The sequence below is a fragment of the Triplophysa rosa genome, linkage group LG11, assembly GCF_024868665.1.
Source record: "Triplophysa rosa linkage group LG11, Trosa_1v2, whole genome shotgun sequence".
NCBI lineage: Eukaryota > Metazoa > Chordata > Actinopteri > Cypriniformes > Nemacheilidae > Triplophysa > Triplophysa rosa.
Window position 1 is genome coordinate 8418743 of NC_079900.1, and position 23781 is coordinate 8442523.

Consider the following 23781-nt stretch of genomic DNA (forward strand, 5'->3'; position numbering starts at 1 on the left):
TGCATATTTTCTTTACAATTTATATTGAGATAAAAACGCAAGGACAAAACGTGCATGAGTTATCTAGCGGGCGCCTTTTTGCAAAGCGACGTAAATGCGGAACATCAGAAGTAATTTAAACTTTCTATAAAAAATGACTGTGGTTTTAGCGTAATTTAAAATAACCTACATTATTTAAAAACAAAGCTAACCAGCGAATTTAAATATACATTTGCATATTTGGGAGATGCATGCATTTAAATGTAATTATACCATGGTCTGTTTGAATACTTGATTCTGATTGGCTGGAAGGTGTGCATTAAAACCGTTTAACGCAGGGGAAGTTAGTCAGTTTGATTGCATTTGAAATTAACTGACACAAATAACTGCCATTACCTGTCTGGTCAAAAATTACACTATAAACATCAATTACAGCTTTAACTTGGCAAATTACTATGGTATAAGCGGGATAAACCACAGCTTGCCGTGCATTAAAGTATTTTATACCATGGTCTTTTTGAATACTCGATTCTGATTGGCTGGAAGGTGTGCATTAAAACCCTTTAACGCACAGGTAGCTCCAGTAAGTTTGATTTCATTTGAAATTTAACTGACAAAATCACTGTAATTTTCACCTGTTTGATCTAAAATTTCACTGTAAACATCAATAAAAGATTTTAAATTGGCAAGTGACCATAATATAAACGGGATAATCCACAGCTAGCCGTGCGTTCCACTTCGCGTCGGGTGGTTCTTGGCCTCCACGTCGTGCATTAAAACCCTTTAACACACGGCTAGCTGTGGATTATCCCTTACTTAATGTACTTCGCAGATGCAACCACCTCCACATCGTGCATTAAACCCCTTTAATGCACGGCTAGCTGTGGTTTATCCCTTACTTATTCCAAATATTATTTTTGTCTTTTTTTCTGCTAGATTATTAAAAGGTAGGCTACGTACTGACGTTCCGCGTTTACGTCCCTTTGACGCCTGACAACACGTTCGTTGTTTAAACACGTTTAGCATTGCATGAGGCGTGTATGGCTCATGCAAAATTTAATATTTCGCAATCCTCACAGAAAAATGATTCAGACAGGGAAGCATCTGATAAATGAACTGCTTCAAAACTTATGCAGGAGAAACTGGCTTTGTTTCCTAGCATCTGCTTATTGCCAGTATGAGCACAAATTAGACTGTCTAGTCTCCTCTCGCATCCTTTTCTCTGCAGTCAATTTCTTCTGTCATATATGTGGCAGGAGAATACTGTAATTAATTTAGACAGCTATGTAACAATCCTCAGATTATTAAAGACTATTTTGCATTGCACGACATGTTCCTTGTAACCTAATCATGCAACAGACCACTATGACTGGATGAAATAGTTTGGCTTTGGACCGTTAGACAGGCCTGGTGTGGTAAAGCAATCAGCCACAGGATCAAGCTATTGCTTGCCTTAGGATTTGTCCAAAACAACCCCCAAATCCTAAATCTACTGAGTGCTGATATTGAATGTCTTCCTTATGGCTGGAATACACTACAAGACTTTTAAAATCTGATCAGATTTTTTTAAACTACATTCACTTGCAGACTTTTTGAAAGTTTCAGATAGAAACACACCAACTGATCAAATCTGCAGACTGGCACAGACTTTCTGCAACAAGTCCAGACTGAAAATCTGGATCAAAAGTCGTGTGGTGTATTTTAGCCTTAAACTGTAAAGGGTAGATTAATTTTTGATAATAAATGTTATACCTGTAGCTGGAAAATTTGAACCAGAGAACCAGGTATGCTGCTCCTGTTTGTGACAAGAAACATTACATACAGAATGCACTCATTCCTTTAACTTCTATACAGATGGTTAGATTATCTGAAGACTGTACAAAACCAGTGAAATGTGAAAAGTTTATTTGCAAGAAAAACAACTCTATTTGAACATTTTTTTAAAGTAATGTTTTTATTATGTTGTGTTTTTGTAAATTAGCTGTATTTTTATTGTTATTATTACTTAATCAAAACTACCCAACTGGAGTTTGATTGATATTAAGCGAAATTGCACACTAAAAAAATAGCAAAACAGTCCACAAAAAACAAGATTTTTGAAATAAATTTAAAAAACGAGTTCTCTGTTTTTGCAAATAAACTCTTCATTTGTAATTATTTTTTGTAATTATTATTCCCCATCAATTTAAACAGGTGTTGAACACAATTCAACAGCCAATGCACATGGTTCAGCTTCAGCACGAATGGGTCAATGATTCATTCAGGTACCCATCCAATCTGTTCCTGATTGAAATGGAAATTTTCGGGTTTCAAAACCTATTTCCAAGCACTAAATACTGAACAGAAACACCCACATTTTCTCAAATGTCACAATCCACAAGTATCAGCGTAATAGTTTGATTGTGACACTTCTTCCAGCAGAATTCCAATTGAATTTTACTAAACACGGTCTACAAGGTTTGAACCAGAGCCGTTGAAATACAGAGTTACGACACTGCCATAGACTTCCATATAAGAATGCGGAAGTGCTGGTCTTTGCACATACAATCCGAAATTTTCGTATACGTTATTTCGTATTCGTCATCCTAAAAATTCGTCACGGACAGAAACGTTGCACACTGAGTCCGATGCGTATTTATTAATCCGTTGCGAAAAAAATCGCAAAACAATACAAAATGGAGTCTTCAAGCAGTGATGACGATTTTGTTGTCCTCTCTCTTCTTCAAAAGAGAAAAATAAAGAGGAAATATTGAGTCCATCCAGTCCGGGTTGCGTAACGAGGAAGAAGAGTTCCACCTCCTTATCATGGAACTGCGCGATTATCCTGACCGATTTCAAATTTACTTCAGGACGTCAGTTGCTCAGTTTGACGCTTTGCTAGCGATACTGAAGCCACATATTATAAATAAGACCACCAATTTCCGTGAACCAATTGATCCTGAACAGAGACTGGCAGTATGTCTAAGGTGTGGACACACGCGCGCACACACTCGCACCATGTGGCATCAGACGAGTTTTATAGGGACAATAGCCAAAACACCTTTGAAAACGATTCCTACGGATGCGAAAAACGCAGAAAATCGAACCCAGTCCGAAATTTTTTATGACGGACGAAAATATCGGAGGCAGTGTGTAAATGTGATTGACACAACGTGAGGTCGTATTTATTTTTTAACGTCCGAAATTTTCGGACGCAGATTTCGGACTCAATGTGCAATGGGCTTAACTCGGGTTATGGAGCGACCAATTGTTTCAAACACTGCACTTAAGCCCATTCATTTCAGCGTCTCCCAAACTCATTTGCTGTAAAGTTGGTGAAATAATTTCATGTTTATACAGATTAAATATCTTGCATTCATAGATCTTATATTCAAATTACTCCTCAGACAAAATGCTGCTATAAATGTCGTCAACGTAGTAATCAGTGTACACAATGTGCTAATATATTTAGCAAATTTTATGCAAATATAGTTGCTGTTGTCTGTCCCGCTAAAATCCATTAAAATATGTTGACAGCACGGATTTGTTTGGAACTATTGAGCGCTCAATGAACCACATGACCACACGGCGGCATGAACAAGTGTCGTAACTCTGTATTTCAACGGCTCTGCTTTGAACCAACAGATAATACAGATCCAGCTTTACTAAGGAACCGGAACAACACAGAATCTGCATTGCATTCTGAATCCAATCAAAAGCACACATATCTACTTTTTAAAGCATTGTAAGTGAGGCAAGAAGGAAGCAAAATATGAAATAGATTAAACTAGAAATATGGAGGCCACAGATTAAATGCCAAACCAAAAGTAACAACAAAAAACTGTCTTTAGGGCTCATTTAAAAACACACCTTCAACTTCTACACTTTTTGCACTAGGTTTTTGGTGGCGTTTTTATTTTATTGGACTTCTGCATCTATTTGTCAGGTGTGGATTCATTTTTTACTTTTCAAAACATTTTCATGTGTAAAAAGCACACATGTAAATTACAGCAAAGTTTTGATTACCATTTTAGGTCAAAACAAAAATAAACCTGAACAGCCAAAACTCTTATATCAAGAGATGCAAGAACAGCCATTTCAAGGAACAGTTCACTCAAAGATTTAAATTCTTTATTATTTACTCACCCTCACGTCATTCCAAACCTGCATGACTGACTGACCTCTGCAAAAAACAAGATAATCTGTAGAACATAGTTTTCAAACCTACAGTACCACTTACTTTCATTTCACAAACACAAAATCGCCGAAACATTTATCAAAGTATATTTTGTGTTCCACAGGAGACAAGTCATATTCAGGTTTTGAAAAACATGAGTGGAAAATAAATTTCGGATTTTTATTTTGGGTGGACTTTTCTATTAAAAGCCTTTTAAATTAAACATTTCAAGCTTTTGCAATTGCATCAAGTTAAATGGAGGACAAATGAACCAGACAACACAATATTTATAACCAATAGTATTTAATGAGCATTCCCAGTTCTGCCCTGTACCTCTGAAGTAGCTCCACCCCCTCTGTAGAGAGCTTTCCCACAGTAAACCGGATCCGGCAACCTGCCATTTCACCAGATCTAAACATGTATGAATCCATGTATTTTTGAATGCATGTGTATCTGTGTTTCTAAGCAAGGAACAAATTAATTCAAGAAAAATTCTCATTTTGAAATGTTAGATTCCGTTCAATTACACAAAGACAAACAGAACATACTTGGGGCCATCGGTTAGCATCGCTAAAATAACCTAAGAATACGCTCCCTAAAAATGCGCTTTCAAAACAGCATAAAGCAAAAATAAAAGAACATCTCAAGTCGAACAGCACCACCTACTGGTAGAGCTCAGCTTTGGTCATAGAACAGGAAGGGGGCAAGACACTAAGACAAACATCTCCAGATACAGCTAGACCTTTCATTACTCACGCAGTACAAATATCTGATTCCCAGCACATAAGATTAGCTTACTTCAAGGTCCAGCGATGCTGAATCAGGCTCATCAGCATTTATTATTTCATCAGACAACAGTTTTGATTAAAATGAAACATGAACTCGTTGCCATTATTGCTTCTATAAGTTTAAAGATCTCAAGGCAAAAGGAGGAGAGAGAGAGATGTGCTGGGACGAGCTGTGTTGTCACAATGGCATCTCCAGGTTCTTCAGGAATATCGTATGAAGAATATCAGAATGCACAGGCGTATCCCATCAATTAAAACATCAATTGAAAAATCAAGCTGACCTCATTATAATGTGTCCGTGTGAGTGTGCGCGCATTTGTGTTGTGGGGTGCAGGGCAATATACCAGTCTCTCCACCTGTCTGAGCAACTGCAGTTTTGGCCATTTCACTCTCACAGGCAACACACCCTTCCTCTGGCTCCCTCTAAGGAGTGCTTTTCACTCCGCACCATCAAAAAAAAAAGAACCACCCCCCAGACTCCTAGGAGGGGAAGAAGGGTGGAGGGGGATGCGTCTCGTCTTCATTCCTCTCAGTTCCCTTCCTCCTGCTCCCTTGCTTGGCAGGTCGGGGTCAGGCTCCCCTTCCAGTGGACTTTAGAGAGGGGCGGAGCAAAAGCACCACTCCCTCTCTTCCAATCAAAACAAGCGAGGATGGGCGGGACGCTCAATTTGAGGCGCTGCTGTTAGAGGAGCTAGAAGTGGAGGCGATGGCCATGCTGGAGTTACCCGTGCCAGCCACTGATTTACGTATGTGCGGGAGGAGGTAGGGATCGCTGGCCAGCTGGTGAACGTCAATACGATCCTCCTTACGGTACACCAGACATCTGCGAACGAAGGCCTAAGGTAGAGAAGAAAAAAAGCCAAAATGCATTACATTGTCACATTCATTAGATAGAGTTTAGCCTATGAAAGTAATATCAAAAAAGCATGAAGATACAGGTTCATATTACATTGCAGATTTAATGCATGAGTTTAGCAACACATCAATAAGGGAATAAGAAGCACACTGCAGAAATACCTTGGCCTCGGGTGAGACTCCGGGTTTGGGAGGAAACTGCACCTCTGTGGCTTTGAGAATAGTGTTCTCCTGCAGGATGTCTTGCTGGGACTGGTTATGACCGAACGGCTGTGTGGAAAGACAAAAATGGAGTAATGAGTAGACAAAGAAAACCTTAAACGTTTCAATGGACAGACAGATGTCACAGTGTCACTTACCTTCTTCCCATAGAGGCACTGGTAGAAGATAACACCAACAGACCAAACGTCCACTTTGTTAGAGATCTTGGGTGGCTCTTTTCCAACCACAAAGCATTCTGGGGGAAGATACCTGGACCACCGAAAGAAATGTTCAGTTTGAGGAGAGCTCAGTGAACTTATATTTATCTTTTCCCTTAATCAATCAATTCTGGTAATGACAATAAGTGCACATTCACTTACCAGTACGTTCCCGCCCCCTGTGATGTCAGCTCCATGCCATCCACCCCATAGTTATCGTCGTCCATAATCTTAGACAATCCAAAGTCTGTAATTTTGATCTCTCCACATGCTGTGCCATTGACTAGCAGGATGTTACCTAGCCAAACACAGGGGGTCTTGGGTACATTCATCTTGGGTGACATCCCGTTCATGCAGCGTAACAGGTAGATCATGTGGTCATGGCCTTAACTCCCATGTGAATCAACATATCAATAAAAACCTCTGGGTTTGTGAGTGTTATACCTGGTTTGAGGTCGTAATGGATGACCGGTGGGCGGATTTCATTTAGGTACTTGAGGGCGTTGACGACTTGCATGATGATGGATCGAGCCTCTTTCTCTGACATAAGCTTGTGTTGCTTCAGGTAGAAATCCAGATCGTTCCCCTCACAGTACTCCAGAACAGTGCAGAATCTAGACACAAGAAAGCATTTGCCTGATGTTATGTCACATTTAGCAGGTTTAGCTATCTGTTCACTTTAAAGAGTTACAGGGAAAAGAAAACAGAACAGATCAAAGTACACATTTGAACAAATATTGGGGAAAAAAGGCTTTACAAAATGACCACATTTACATTTCAACAAGACCAAGAATACTCACGAGTCAGTATCCAGGGAGAAATAGTCATAGAGTTTGACTATTCTGGGGTGGTCTAGCTCCTTATGAATCCTATATTCTCGACATGCATGTCTGAAACATTAAGTCCATTTCAATTCAAAAACAGATTCATGGTTTAAGACTTTTACTAGAAAGACTTTTGTCTACAATAATGCAGTGACCAATAGCGAATAAGAGTGGTAGAGGCATTGCATTGGACTTACTTGTGATAGTTCTCTTTCTTCTCATCCCTCCAGTTTTTATTAAGCTGGTGAATCTTCACAGCCACATACCTCTGTTCAGTCAAATCAAACGCCTACAGAAAGAGAGGTTATAAAAAACATGCATAGGAAAGCCTTAGCATAAAATCAAAGCAACGGCCATTATTTACCATCACAGATCTTGTCTCACCTTATAGACCTCACTGAAGCCTCCTCTTCCCAGCAAATGCAGGAGCAGGTAACGGTCATTTAATGTGGGATGATCTTTAAACCTGTCAGAGACAGTCACATCATTGAGGTAACAGATAAAACTCCAGGTTCAAACACCAAATAAACTTCCCTCTAAAACTACAACCATTGAGGATCTAAATGTAGCAGAATGCTTCGTAAAAAGCAAGTGACACCAGTAAAGGAAGGTACTTTGAGATTACATACTGGGAATTATCTTCATTGTGGATTCTCTTGAGCTCTCGGATGTGAAGATTACGCACACGCTCTAACCGTTCCAACTCCACCTGAATCTCAGCTTCCTCCTGTCACACACACCACAGACATAAAGATCAGCTACCATGACAATGTGAATTTTATCACATGCTTAATACGAAGACAAGCATACCTTCTTCAGGTGGCCGAGTCTCAGTTTGAAAATTTCTTCCTGCTCGTGGTATTCTGCTAACGATAACCTGAGAGCACATCGAAAAACAATATATAACCAGAACGACAATAACTTCAAAACCCCTGAAAGCCCAGCAGAAAGCAAGCTTACATCTCGTTCTCTGCACCGTTGCTCTTGCTCTTTCGTTTGTTGGGTTCCAGGTTTGGGGGAGGAGTCTGATTGGCGTTGGGTGGCTTCTTCTTCAGCAGTAGTTTCCTCTGCCTCTCGATGTCCTCTCGCTGAGAATTCACTCTCTCTTGTTGTCTATATATAAAGAGAGCAAATTATGATTAATTACGTGCAACATTTAAACTATTAAAATATGGCAAGCTGTCAAGAGTGACTATATAAATATGCAAAAAGGTTTCTTTAAAATCAATGGGCTTTATCAAGACAACATGTCAGCTATGTCTGGAGGCATTCAAACGTCTAGAAAAGGTATGTGCGCACACAGAAATCCCGAAAGCGGCACATTCATACAACACAATCCTCAAAAGCTTCATGATTACATTTATGCGCATACATGAGGGGCGTGAAACTGACCAGATTCTGCAAGTGTGTGTATGCAACATTGAAGTTTGTGTGTGTACATACTTGACTAGATTCTGAAAGGCATAGCCATCTGTCCACTGCTCGGTGAAGGACGCTCCATGTCGCACAGTGGTAAAATGGCCCAGACGCAGGCGGTCCTGCATGCTCTTTTCCCTGCATGCAATTTTCTCCTGCTTGGACTGAGGAACACCCACAATTTAGGAACGATGTAAAATGCACCAGAAACATCAACCTCTGTATATTCACATGCACAAGCACATCCAACTTTTGAAGACACCATGAAAATCAAGACTTTGTAAAAACAACCATGACATTTATCCTTAAAATAACTTTAAGGCACACATTCACACCACTGGCACGTATACAAACGCATTAACTTTGTGATCTCATCACACAGGCACCTTTTCAATAAGCAGTTTCTTGCTCATGGTCACACATTTGTTGAGTCGTTCTTTACATCGTTCCAGCATTTTCTGTTGCTCGTCGATCTGTCTGCGCAGGTCGCAATTCATCTGCAAAACACAACCCCCCCAACATGAGTGCTGCATTCCCCAATAGCTCAAAATAAAACCTGTCACAGGTAACTTTCATTTCAGTTCCCTTGTTGTGAATTGTTGGCCATTATAGCACATTTATAACTTACTGTGTTTATCAAAGTACATACCCTGAGCAGATCATCAATACGTCCCTCTTTCTTTTCCAGATCTGAACTCTTACTGCTCTCCAGTGCTGCTAACTTCTCCATTGTCAACTCCGACTAAACCAGCAAATAAAAGTGAGGGATGGGTTAGAGAAAATACATTGTGTCTGCAGGTGTGCTGTGTAGGTCTGTAGTAATGTTGTGTTACCTGTGTGGTTCGGTGCTGCATGTGTGTAGAGGCCGACTTGTGGAGACAGGAGGAGTGGTCTGTGTTTGCCGAGCTGATGGAGGAGGGGCTTCCTTGCTGCACCTGTCAATCAAAAACACATTTTCATCACACAGTTCGAGAAGGTCACTGGCAATTCTACGGGGTCAATCAGCTGTACAAGAAATACAAGCCTATAATAAAGCCAAAAATGCATTTTAACAGGTACAATAACAGTATTTAATTAGTTAACTTAAATATTTTTTAAATAATTGTTTATTATGAAATCTTAAAGGGGTCATATGACACGGCTAAAACGAATATCATCATTTGTTTAAGATGTAATGCAATGTGTATACACGATTTAAGGTTAAAAAACGCTGTATTTTCCACATACCGTGTATGTTTGTACCTCCACTTTGCCCCGCCTCTCTGAAGCGCGCAGATTTTTCACAAAGCTCAACGCAAAGGTGTGCTATGATTGGCCAGTTAACCAGTGCGTAGTGATTGGTGGAATACTGCAAGCGTGTGACGGAAATGTAACGCCTCTTACCATATTTGGAACATCAGGTTCTAAAGCAATTGTACTGACAGGTACGCCCACCTTACTTGCGTATACATTTGGGTGATCTTAGTCAACTCATACCACGAACTGACGTAGATTTGTGGGGGTGTGGTTACACGAGGCGTTTCAGGCAGGTCTGGTTGAGTATTCGCTTATATATAGAATACAACTTTTGTTCCCACACTTTAATTTTGGCAATTTTACGTGTCTAATACATGCATGGGCAACTTATAACACACCAAAGACACCAAAAAACACGTATTCGCGCCATATGACCCCTTTAAAGTGTTCACAATTTGTGATATTGTGACACTATAGAAATCTTGTAGTGCGGGCTACATCAGATCAGTGAAGGAAAAAAAAGGGTCAAGTGGAAGAAGGCTCACAGCAGCAGGAGGGTTTGAGAGAGAGTGTTGAGGCGAAGAGCGTACCACTGGAGGAATACCACGTGCTGGGCTAGTGCCAGTACCACTGCCCCCTGCAAACTGGATGCAAACAAAGCCATTAACTATTAAAGCTTGATTTAATCGCTTATGATTAAATCACAAGTTAGTGTGCCAGCTTTAAAATGGCTGTTAATGTGTTAATTGAAATAAAATCAGCTGATCACAGACACAGATAAGAAACAAACGCACACTAGCCTACCTCAAAATAATCACTGATTTTGTGTCCTCTTCCTCCTTTGCCTAAGAAAAAAAAGCTTCCTATATTAGGAGAAAAGCCACTCTGCAACATTCATAAAATAGCTGCAGAAGACGGTCATTCTGGTTTTACACTATTTGCTTTTACATGGACCAATGTAATCTCATTAAAAGTCCAATCCGAATGAAAACGCTCCATATAAACACGTCGATCAGATTAAAAATGCCCAAGCCGATTGAAATTTCAGTCGGATTGTAATGGGTGGTTTATGCCGTTTGTAATCCGCTTGATAGGACATGTAAACACTTGATCAGATTTAAAACCGAAGTAGGAAGTTGTGCGCATGTGCAAAGACGATGCTGGCTCATGCAGACGTAAGGGTGTATCACGCACAGAACGGAGCAGCTGCTGCAAAAGAAACCAAAAACCATAAATCTGACAAAGCGGTACAAATATTCATATGCTTGTCATCTCTAAATGAACATATTAATGTTTCTATGCATTTAAAATGTCTTAACTGTTTCCCTGAAGTGAGTTTTTAACCACAATTTCTCAGTTCCTTTTTAAAACATGATACATTTGCAGATGTACAAACATACTGTAGGCTAAAATATCTAATCATAAAATTTCATTTATATTCGTAGTAGGCTACTGAACATTTATTTGATTTATCGTTTACTTACATGTGCTTTGGAAGGATTAACTGTTTTTACCATGGTAAGTCGCTGTAAAGACCTTGCTTCATTGAATGATAATGATATTTTACGTTTATGAATTGTACATTATTATGCTGGTGTCTGTGATATAAAATAAACACATCTGTGCTTACAACATTGAGTAGCCGTTTTGTGAATATTACAATGACACCCGCGTCCACCGCGCCCGTCTCTGTTTACCGTTAATGCTGATATATGAATCCGCATATTATCACTTCTAAAGTTCGGTACTAGCTGTTGCTAAACATTTATTTTAATTACTGTTTGCCTGCAGACGCTCTGGTCGGTCTTGGTAGTTTTGTCATGGTTTTATACCATGGTAAAACCGCATCAGATGTGCTCGTGCTTCATTGGCACGAGACATTACTCTGCCTTTATAAACTGTAAATTTTTTTCGTGCCGTTTGTAAAATAAAATATACACAACATGTGCTTTAAAACACTGTTTTAGTGTGTATTTAGGTAGGGATGTAACGATTCACCGTGAGCCGGTTGAAAATCGGTTATAATGAGTGACGATTCAATTCGGTTGAGGCTTGAACTGAATCGCAATACATTTTTTGAACAGCAGGGGCCGCTATTTTCACTGCAAACCTAAACGTGGATGCTGATATTTCTTAAATGCAAAAAAATCCAAGAAAAGCACAGACAGTATTAGTTTGTTTATATTAAAGAGACTTTTTCTATTATTAATTTGTTATAAAATCGCAGTTTACTTTTGTTATTTGAAATAAAACATTATTTTATTATGCAAAGAAACGTAAAGCATTTAAGAAATAATGCAAGGGAAGTTGTTCATTTCTAATTTGTTTCAACTCATTTTTTTTAAATAAATCGTGAGTAAATCGTGAATAAATTGCATCGTGAGATCAGAATCGTGAATCGCATCGCATCGTGAGCTGAGTGAATCGTTACATCCCTATATTTAGGTGAACACTTGTGCAGTGTGCGCATGTCAGCAGATTATATCGGATTTTAAGTTTGTCATGTAAACACGCACATCAATCAGATCACTTAATTTACATTTCATGTAAACACTACATTCAGATTGCACAATCTGATTAAATTCAATCCGATGTGTTCATGTAAACGCAGCTAATGTGGATGGAATGTAAAAGACTGACATCAGAACTAGCGCTGAGCGATTAATCGAAATCGAATCGCGATGTGAGACGTTGCGATTTGCTAATCGCAAGAGGCTGCGATGTGGAAGCGATGTGAAAAATATGAAACGCGTCTGTTCCAAGCCCGCTTTGAGTGGCATTCTTGCTAACCAACTGAGTGAGCACACCTCCGTTATGCCTAATCAGCACTGCCCTAGCCAACTGCGTAAAAGTCCGTCATTAAAAAAACAAACAAACAGAAAGCAGGAGAGACAGAGTGTGTGTTATGGCATCTGCAGAGACAGATCGATCATATTAGGCAATAAATACTAAATAAAATTCCAATTCAGAAAACCACACACACAGCCTGTGTCATACTCGCACGTCTCTGCCCCGCGTTGCGCGTATCACAGACGAGCCGTTTAAACTTGACGCGCACACACAGCCTGTGTCATACTCGTGCATCTCCCGCATCTTGCGGACGAGCCGTTTAAACTTGATGCGCACACACAGCCTGTTTCGTAATGAACGTTTATACATTTATAGTACTTGAGTCCGGCTCCACACTGCAAGTCTCCACAAGTGCATCTGGCAATATGGACGAGGCTTGACGCACGCGCGCACCCTGTGTCAACTCACGCCTGGCTCTGCATTTCAAACCAACGTAAATTCTATCCAACTGTTTTGCTAATTTCACTTGGATGAAATTAAACATTCAGCACATTTTCTACTTGTTTTAAAAAATCCCACATACTTAAAAATGAATAAATCCGCCTCTGTAACCTATGAACTATTTTAATAATTCACTAACACGATAGAAAATGTTATGGATTTAAAGGTTACAATGGGAGTTGTATTTGTTTTAATGGAAACTACAATAGTGTACACTGGTATTTGGATTCTATTGGTGTGATGTAATCTGGAAGTTGGGAACCAATTGAACAACAATAAATCCTATTTGAATAATGCCCAAAAACTTTGGAATTTTGTAATGGTTTTTATGGAAACAATTAGAATTTCTGTAATGTTTTTTTTTTGTTTTCTTTCAGCAGGGTAACTATACCCATACTGTGCTCCACACAACAATATTGAGCTGAAGCTTGAATTAGAAAAAATTTAATCGCAAATCAAATAGCAATCGCAATGTCTGTCAAAAAGAATCGCAATTAGATATTTTCCCCAAATCGCACAGCCCTAATCAGAACATTATGCTGCTTTCATATCTACTTCCACCATGCCAACTACGATACACAAATCAACTCACCCTGGTTGTCATATGGGTCTCCTTTCCTTTTCCGTGTTCTCTGGTCATTGGATTTCTTCTCGGGCGTCTGGGGAGAAAGAAAAAGAATCCATGACATCATCTCATTCCACAACCTCATTCATTCCTCAGTTCCAAATGTTTCCATTGAAATGTTCAAGGCAACAGCCTCTTGCAACCAGAAACACTAAGAGACCAACATCTGTAAACTAAACAGATACACGCCTTAAGATCTGCACGTGACTGTTTTACCACTGCTTAACATTACAAACACCAACTAAAATGTTTTTGGACAAGGTAGATGATGACCTTCATTTATTATTCTTTGTGAATCATACTTTTATCTCTGACACTGTAAAATATTTTTTTCAAGGCTTCACTAAATATATGCTCAAAAATGAGTGAATTTGAAACAGGATGTCTGTTTGGCCAAACAATGGTTGACACTAGCAATTGACCTGCAGTAATAAATAGCGCAAGTAAATCCAGGAGTTAAAGGAGCCATTCTTTTGCTGTTTTTGAAGCTTTGATTATGTTTTTTGGGTGTTTAACAATGGATGTTCATGTTTCTGTTTTCAAAAAACACTTAATATTTCAAGTCTATTGTTCACCGCTGTCCCTCTTCTAACAAAACGACTGGATTTCGTCCGGTCTATATAAAATCCCTCCTTCCAAAACGCTCTGATTGGTAATGCTGACCATGTCTGTCATGATTGGTTCCCCGCTTAGAGCATGTGTCTGAAGATGTCCCACCCATACCATATCAGCGAGCTTACGCTTCTCAGGCTGTTGTGATTGGTCAGTCACCCTCTCAGTGCACATGTATTCATAAGCTTTGGCTTTTAGCAATAAACAGTAACAATGGCGTCAACTTCACTTCAACAGTTAAACACATGCGGATCGATCGAAGTGTAACGGAGGTCTGCTAGTGCATGTGCAAACGTCAATCTTTGTTAGAGATCGCGATTTTTCCCTACTATGGTGAGGGAAATGACACCGGACCGATTGGGTCAGACTGGTTATATTAATTAAAACTAATAACAGAAGCGTTAGTTTTGCCTTTTTATATTCGACCTAAGTTGGATAATAAAACAAGCAGATTGACTAGGATACATTTGCAAGCAGGACTTCAAAGGACGTTTCATAGAAGTGTTTTAGAGGTATGCGCACACATACACACAATATCAGTGTGTTACACAGAACAACTTTCACAGCCGATGTTGAAGTCATGGTAGCTGTTATTTGACTGTTGGTTATCTTAGAATGTGTGTATCTGATTCTTATTACCAGCTGTAGGACTGGGATGAAAGTGAAAGTCATTAATTGCGCAGCTCAGTCAAATGTTTACAATCTCTGATAACCAAACACTACTCCAGCGGCTCTTCCTCTTCTCTAAGGAAGGCCTCTCCCCTTTTTTGACATATTCCTTTGGGGGGAGGTTTTTCAAAAACTCGGAATAGTGACAATTTACCCGGGAAGTATAGGGCTGTAGTCCGATTCCAGCCGTTCTCTGTAGTCCTTGAAATGCGAATTCTGTTAAAGACAATATCTCGCTTGGCGTTGAACTTTATCATTTTGCAGATATTGTTTATGCTCTAACAGCAACATTACACACTAACTGAAGTTTGAAAATTGGCATCACAGGAAATGGCCAGCTTAAAAAAACAAAAAGGAAACAGCCTTTTCTACTTAACACTGCTGGGTGAAGTAAATGAAACATAGAGCCAAATTAATAATTTGAACATCGCACTTCAAGACGGACCTCCCTGACTCAACATAAAACATGACAGCTGACAATTACATCACTTACTCTAGACAAAACACATGCATCCTTTTTGGAAGTTTGGAAATCAGCCCTGTGATATCAGAACAGCTTTACATCACAAGCACCAAATTAGTACTAACCTCCAGCTCTTTGTCACTGAGAGAGCCCACGCTGCAAAGGCTCTGGTTAGATGACTCATTTTGTCCAGAACCCTGCGGAGAGGAAGGCAAATAACTAGACTTTTTGAAGGAAATGCCTGTGTTTAAAAGGCTGCAAAATGTCTAAAATCTTAAACTTAAATACATAACTTTTTAGAGTTTCAAAATCATTTCGTTTTTGCAAAGCATTGTAATATGCATATTGCGACATGCACATTTGCATTATTCCAATATATCTTGCAGCTCTAATGTAACTAAAGTCTGAGAGTGACAGATGCTTGACATTCTGGTCATGTTAAAACCCTCCACAATCCAATAACGCAGTCATAAATACTCTCATGCTGTGCACCTAGACATTTCTTAAACATTCACAAAGAGAATGCAACCAAGTATTTTTTCAGGGGTTCTCGAATACTTAAAACAACAACCACATTAAATTTCAAGCAGTGCAATCTGTGTTTATTAAATAAAGAGATTGTGACTGAAATGGGACATTATACACTGCTCCAAAAAATTAAGGGAACACTCAATCATCACAGCATAACACCAAGTCAGTTAACCTTCAGGAATATCAATCAACCCGGTAAGGATGCATAAGTGATTGTGAACCATTTTTACTTGTTTTGGTGCTAATAAAAGTGACAACGGGTACACTGGAAAGGCAACAGCAAGGGTGGTTTGGGGAGGATGATCCTTAGAGGGTCTCACAGACCTCCACGTGCCATTAAGTATCAGGGTGAAATCCTCAGATCTATTGTCAGATCTTATGCTAGTGCAGTGCAGAGCCCTCCAGGTGCATGATAATTCTTGCCCTCATGTGGCCAGAGTCTGTACACAGTTACGGGATGATGAATGCATTGATGCCATTGACTGGCCTTCATTTTCCTCAGACCTAAATCCAGTTGAGAACCTCTGGGATCTCATGTATCCGAAGCAGTCAAGTAGCGCCATTGACTGCCCAGGAGCTCAAGCATGCTCTGATCCAAGTCTGGGAGGAGATCCCCCAGGACACCAGTATGCCCAGACATTGGTGGGAGTTCATATGAGCAGGGGGGGGGGGGGGGTTGTGGGGCATGCATATTAGCCTACTGACTAACATTTTGAGTTACTGTTATGAAATTCAAACAAGTTGAATCAGACAGTATTTTAATTGTTTTACAGTGTTTTTACTGTAATTCCTTCCCTGAATGAGCTTTCATTGCTCATTGTCACATTACTTTGTTCTTAGAACATCATGCAAAGTATAGTGAAGAGTTTTAACCTGGATATTTTGTTCATTGAGATCTAATACAGTGTGATTTAGGTGTTCCCTTAAGTTTTTTGAGCAGTGTATTTTCTAAAGGTCTTGATGGGATAAACACAAACCTTGCATTCACAGGGTCAATTTATTCCGCAAATTGCATCCTAATTCAGTGAATACATGACAGAGAATCCGATAGAAATGTCAGCAGCAGACGTTTAGTCTGTCACCCTTCGTCCAATTTTAATCTCATTAAATCTGATAGACCTCCAACAAATGAGAGCAAGAATTCAGCAAAAATAATTGGTCAGTGTGACTTCCTGTACCAAAATAAGAGCTGTTCTCAAGGGGAGCTGTCTTAACTTAGCAAGCAGATCTCTTTTTGGCTAAAAACGCTCGACTTCAAAATGACAAGTATCAGCTTTTGTGGAAATGGCGGAAGACAAAGGCGTTATTCAGAGAGCAAAAGCAGTGAGGTCAGGGAGAGGAAAAAATGTACACTTAATTCATGAATGCAGACAGGCACAGGGCCTAAGAAAACATACAAATGAGTGCTGGATTAAAGAAGGGAAAGACAGAATGATGCCACAGACGCAAGGATGGACGGATGAGGTTGGATGTGCAGGAATTAGGAATTATCATAAACGAATAGAAATCGGGGCAATGAGGCAGAACTATTTCAGCATGAGACCGGACAGACCTTGGCAACTCCGACTCCAGTGAAACGCGCCTCAAGCAGCTCCTGCCTGCGAGGATCCAAGCTGTGCAATTCCTCCATCATGGCTGCAAAAGAGAGGAAGAGTTTGCATTACATTATGTAGCCATAGCGATGTTGCCAGATTGACAAGACAGTAATGTGTGTGACATGTTGAGTCATATGTACCTAGTAGCTTACATGTTTCCAAGATCATTCTGAGACTGAGTCACCCCCCTCATACCCTGACTACCAGTTTACTCATTAGCTCACTCCCACCCAAAGCTATATCCTACAGACAATCAACGGCAACAAAAAAAACATGCAAAATCTTTAGACTGTCTGTCCAAACACAACGTGTACACTACAAATCACTACGGTTTAGTCAATCAATCAGTTCAGCTTTGATAATTGTTTGACTAGAAAATAAAGGCAATTAGCGCAAAAGTCAATAGAAAATGTATATTATATGGCCTGGTGATATGTCTGAAGTAAAATAAAACACTCTGAAACCCTGGATTTCCCCATTCAACAAGACGAAGTATTAAAACATTAGAGCTTTTACAGAGTTATGTTTTAGTTTAACGTTAGTTCACACACATCTATTGCACGTCCAAAATGTTTTTAAACAAGCAATATATAAAAAAAGACAATAATAAGTAACCATTTATAGTATATTGTTTAATCTAAGAGGGTAACATGATGAATTAGCATGGTTATTAAGATAGCATCCTAGCTACATCACTGGTGTGTGGCTGACTAAAGTAATCGGCAACTGAAAGAATATCACAACAAATAACATTATATAAAAAATATAAACGGTAAAAACACAATAAATATCAACTAAAATTGTCTTTCAGTCTCGATTTACCCATGTGTTTTGCGTCTATTGTCTGTTGTTCCCCGCAGCACCGAAAAATAACGTACTCTTCTAGCCTGCTTAAACATGCACACTTGTTTTACCTCTGATATCGCTGTTCTTTCACCGCCTTGCTGATTAATTCAATCACTTTTCTTCGACCGTTCTCCTCTTGTGGTCTCCCGACTCGCCCTTCCCGCCTCAGCCCGACATTTCAGCGCTAGGCCTCAGTCGAATCCACGACCCTCGCCCGCGCTTAGTGCCTGTAATGTCGTTAGGGGACGCCAGCTCCGCGTCCTACTGTGGGCCGAGGATTGCGAGACCTCCGAGGCCTTGATATGGGGTTTGATCTCCCGAACCCGCCTTTCTCCGCTGGCCTCTTCGATGTCAATTTTCTTCCAGATTTAAGACATGTGGCACTTCACAGCAGATTTTCGCCTACAGATTTCCCCTCCCAAGTTAATCACAACGAAATGAATCAATCTTGATGTTTTTTTCGGATATCAGTTTATCTTGTTTGTCTTCGTTACTTCGGGTCAGCACCGAACCGGGATCGAGTCCTGGAATGATAAAATTGCTCTATAAATTCCGTTCCACCCGAACACCACCTTTGGGATTTCAGATGATGTAGATTAAAAGATTCCAATTAGATTCCTTAATTCAGAATCGATTCGGTTCTCATTTTTTGCAATGTAAACAATAATCGGTAAATCTCATATTTTCTCGTGAGATTGTGTAAGATTTTTCTACCTTTCGACCACGCCCATATCCACTGTTCAACACACGAGTGAAACCCTTTAACATCATTTGTGTATTTTTTTTAACATGGTCTAAAAATATTAACTTTACAATATAAAGATAGCCCATTGACAACTGCATTGTACAGTGATTGTACCAGATGGTAATAATTTTATATGTGCCATGGTTTTGCTATGGTAGTCAAAACTATTTTACAATAAAACCATAGTATAATGATACTTATTTTGATGTTGATGTTTGGGAATCACTATTCACTTTGAATTGTGTGCAGGTGAGACTTAAAATCAACTGAAGACATGAAACTGGTAACGTTTAGACACATACTGTATAGGCAATGAACAAAAATGTTAACTTTAGACAGTGGTTCAAATAGTATTTTATTATCATCATTAGGACGATAAAGCTTTAAATAATATCAGATTAGAGTGATGTCACAACTGACGAGAATGATTCAATTATGATTTGGGGGAAACTAGCTTTAAGTCTATTCATATCATGTACTCAGATTCAATTACTGCATAATTTACAATCTCTAAAAAAAATACATGAATATGTGTATAAACCTTATAATCAGCATAAAATTGTAAAAAAACTGATGAAAGTAGTAAGAGAGCTGCCTCTGCGAGGCTGTTACTTGTTTAACACCATCCTCATTTATTATAAGATTAAAATCTTGAACATCTATAAAAACATCAGTCAATGTCATGGTCAGGCAGTTAAGAGTCCACTGGTGCGTTGTAGGAACAGAAGCCCTCCACCAGCCTTTCTCAGTAGACTGCATAAGATCGAGTCTCATTTCACTTCCATGTATTCAGCATGGTGGTCCATTCAAACCAAATATGCACGTCTCTAAACTGTTGCTAAAATTGATGTCACAACATGACAACATTCTTATGGGACAACACAGTCAAATCTCACCACAACATCTTCGATTTTAAGAGGGTGCCAAAGCCTTGCGATACTTGCATTGCACCCAAACTCTGTACATAGTCAACTGCTTCCCTCTGTTCACTTGCAAGCGCCGGTCAACCATGTTCTGCACCTTTTCCAAGCCAGCACTAGAGAAAAGATCATGCAGCTCATCTGCAAGAGGACGAAATATCATGAAACCAGCCAAAGAGGCTATAGAACGGTTGTCCTATGGTGTAAGAAAGTACAACACAAGCTTAAACATGCATTTACCTTGCGTGAAAAAGTAGACGCGTGTTCCATCTCCTCTAACATAAAAATGTTCAGACAAGCACCTCCCTAAATAAGCAAAGAGCAAAAGTATGCAAATTGCATCTATTGTGCATTCCGGTTGTAAGACACAGACAATAACAAACAATTGACGTTTTGAATGATGAACAAATATGCCAAAAAAATCTAAATGTACCTTTTTTGAAACGAAGCTGTGCCATGTCGTAGCGACCATAGTCTCTGAGTAAAAGCACTCCTTCTGGCTTTAGCAATCCTGCTAATCTATTAATAGCATTCTGCATCCTGGAAGAAAGTATGAATTAAAGTATCGCCTGTATTTACAATATATTTACAACAGATATACACATTTTTATCTCTAAAAAAATTGTAAAAACTTTGTAAACATATAGCATTTCTCATATAACTTATATAATTTCCCTCACTATTTTAAGTTGCTCTGGATAAAAGCATCTGCTAAATGCACTTACTTCTGAGGATGCAGAGCAGAGAGCACAAATATGAGGACGATGACATCCAGGCTCTGGTCTGGCATTGGATACTCTGCGGACTCCTCACTCATGTCATGGACAAACGCATGGCAGTGCGCTGGGTCGTATTCTGGATTCGACTGCCACAAAATACATGGGAAAAAAGCATAAAACACTTAGATTATTGACTAAATATCAAAGAAATATTTTGTTTCTCCTCACTTACTTTGACAAGATCTATAGCTGTATTAGAGAAGTCACAACAGTAAACAAAGAGTCCTGGGTCACTACAATGCAAAAAAGTAAAAATGTTATCTGAGTGAGAGACACCAATGTGGACAGAGAGTTAGTTTATACCTAGATTCACTCACTTGTTAGTTTTCAAGATGGGAAACACTGTATTGCCAACTCCACAGCCTACCTGAAAATTCCAAAACATTGAAAAAAAAGCGAAAATGTGCTTTAGAAGTTGGGTGTTTTCACAAAAATCATTTTAGTATTTCAAACTGCTTTGACTACCAGAGACATTTAATCGCAAGCTGCTTCGAAACTCACCTCCAGGATCCGATAAGATGATGAGTCTCCAGGAAATGTACATTTACTGTGAGGCGAGGATAGATGTTCACCATTTAATAAATGCATGGGTTCATTATTTGTGGTTTTCTTCTCTTCTGTGTTTTGTAGATGCTTTTGTTGAGGGGCCAGCTCAGGGAACTCTGTAAACAGCCAGTGGCGATCCTTGAAGAATCGGTTCTCATGAATAGTGTAGAAATCATTCCAGTATTCATTGGCTCTGCTGTCAAACTCCTCTGAAGGAATGGTACCAACAAACAGAACATTAAGCAATAAAGTTACCAAGAAGCAGCTTAGAATAAGACTGTTTTACTGTTAAGACCTGGTGTTAAAAGGTCACCTACATTTATTCAGTATACTCTTGAAGTAAATATGATAGATGTTCATACCTTGTTTTTCTGCAGGGATAGGCTGGCTGTTTTCCTGCACTTTTTTCTGGGCTGCAGCTTCCTGCTCTGCTGACCACTCCACGTTATCCCTACAGCAGATTAACCAATCAGATGTCAGCAAAATGGACCTTTAAATCATACAACACCGACGCGAATAACTACTGCTACATAACGTTACTTGTAAACAACATTTACAGAAACAGTAGCCATGCACTTATGTTTCAATGATGTAACTGAATACATTCTGTTATCTGTAAATGGTAATACATACTCGAAAGGTTCTCCATAAATGACAAACTCATTGGATGCTCAGACAACATCAGCATCACAGGGTATGAATGAGAGAGACTCACCACGCGTTGTGCTGAAACACCTGTCGCGGGTCTGTCAGGAAACGAGTGCCGAACTGCGGTCGTTTCTGGACGTCAGAGAAATTCTCCACGGGTCCATCAGAAGCTTCGGACACGTTTTCCGCGGAGGAATGCTCAGCAGCTACAGCAGCCGCCATGGTCACGCGAACCGGATGCACATGGTAGTTGAGTGTAACTCTCCGCCCACTTCAGCGGTTCATCAGGGAAGATCGCCATCTATCGACCTTTATTAGACACTGCGCATAGGCTGTCAGTATCGATAGACTGCTAATGAACAATTGAAGGGACGGTTCACCCAAAAATGACAATTCTGTCATCATCTGCTCACCCTGATGTAATTTCATACCTGTATAAATGATTTCTTCTGATGAACACAGACAAAGATATTTGGAAAAATGTTAGTAATTTTCAGTTCCGGGACATCATTGACTACAATAGGAAACAATAAATGTTATAGGTTTGTTTTTCTAAATTCTTCAAAACATCTCAGTTTGTGTTCAACAGAACAACAATTATTTTCCTACTATGGTAGTGGATGATGTCCCAGAACTGAAAATTGCTAACATTCTTCCAAATATCTGTGTTCATCGGAACAAAGACATATTTAGGTTTAAAACAACCTGGGGTGAGTAAATGATGACAGCGTTTTCATTTTTTGGGTGAACTGTCCTTTTAAATCGAAATAATTCTTAAACTTGCGAACCCACACATATTGATAAAATGTATATCTGTTAATGCACTGTACGTTGCTTTGAATCAAAACGTTAAATCCATTAATGTATATATTTAAATTAAAGCGTCTGCCAAATCCATAGGCCTGTATAACTTGCTGCTATTTATTTATGTAAAACACAATAGGAGAAGATTGAAGAATGTTTAAGCCGCTCTTTTTTTTAAATGACCTTAGTTAAAAAAAACCAAAGCATCGCGTATTGCACGATCTGATACGGGCAATGATTATGTTTGATAAATCAACACGTGACATTTATATTAATTTCCTGGATAGCTATTAATAATGTTTCAAATAACAACATGGAAACTCATGTTCAACTGCTGCCATGGAAACTACACTTCCAGCCACAAGAGTTCGGAAAAATCCAGAAAAAAAGTGCACGTCAGTATCTATGGCAACAAAAGTTTCCGAAGCAAGACATGTTGATACAGAATATGTCAACCAATAATGTGTTGTGGCCATTTATATTATTTTTTATATTTTTAAGCCGCGTATTTTCAATTATGCTGATACGGAAGGAAATTATGGCAAGGAAATCATTTTTCTAATTCACAAGGTAATTCACATAGGAATTTTTTTTTCCAATGGGTTTTGACACTTTATGCTTTAATAAAACCAGCTGTGGTTGATAGATATCTGGACTGTTGGTGATATGATCATTATGTGTGCCTGAGTGCATGACAGCTCCCCACATCAGAATCCTCAGGGCGCTGAAAATAGACTGTCAGTCTGTTATTATGTAACATATAGCTTCTTGATTCAATGGCTTTCTGATTTCTTCTGGATTCACAGTTTTTCTGCATGCATGAACCAGGGGTTCAGAGTGACTCAGAATAACATTTGACCGCTTCTTGTCACATAACCTGTTTCTGTCTTCCCTGCTGCACTCTTCTTACCTGGTTCTTTAACACTGTAATAAATGGATCCTCAATGGAATCTTTATTTTACCTCACTTTTACTTTTTGTGAATATGTAGTAATATGTACCTCCTAAGTGATTTACTTTTTGCAATTAACACAA

At 39.2% G+C, this 23781-nt stretch overlaps 2 protein-coding genes across 3 annotated transcripts; both read right to left on the reverse strand.

Annotated features, from left to right (window-relative positions):
* Positions 1-4067: 4067 nt before the first annotated feature.
* Positions 4068-19017, reverse strand: tlk2 (tousled-like kinase 2). 2 transcript variants are annotated; one of them, XM_057346791.1, is made up of 21 exons: positions 18374-19017; positions 17417-17499; positions 15459-15530; positions 13557-13623; positions 10478-10518; positions 10264-10317; positions 9271-9372; positions 9087-9179; positions 8824-8934; positions 8465-8601; positions 7982-8134; positions 7832-7898; positions 7651-7748; positions 7406-7487; positions 7219-7310; positions 6998-7087; positions 6642-6811; positions 6360-6495; positions 6138-6249; positions 5941-6048; positions 4068-5760 (listed from the first exon to the last, which is right to left on the reverse strand). In XM_057346791.1, the coding sequence occupies exons 2-21, from the start codon at positions 17495-17497 to the stop codon at positions 5587-5589; spliced, it is 2040 nt and encodes a 679-aa protein (XP_057202774.1). In that variant the 5' UTR covers positions 17498-17499; positions 18374-19017; the 3' UTR covers positions 4068-5586. The 2 variants fall into 2 exon arrangements, with proteins under 2 accessions (XP_057202774.1, XP_057202773.1); XM_057346790.1 differs by having other exon boundaries at positions 10219-10317.
* Positions 19018-19662: 645 nt separating this feature from the next.
* Positions 19663-22198, reverse strand: mettl2a (methyltransferase 2A, methylcytidine). Its single transcript, XM_057346825.1, has 9 exons — positions 22011-22198; positions 21658-21746; positions 21251-21504; positions 21067-21116; positions 20922-20982; positions 20696-20835; positions 20404-20510; positions 20211-20276; positions 19663-20111 (listed from the first exon to the last, which is right to left on the reverse strand). The coding sequence occupies exons 1-9, from the start codon at positions 22163-22165 to the stop codon at positions 19963-19965; spliced, it is 1071 nt and encodes a 356-aa protein (XP_057202808.1). The 5' UTR covers positions 22166-22198; the 3' UTR covers positions 19663-19962.
* Positions 22199-23781: the final 1583 nt, after the last annotated feature.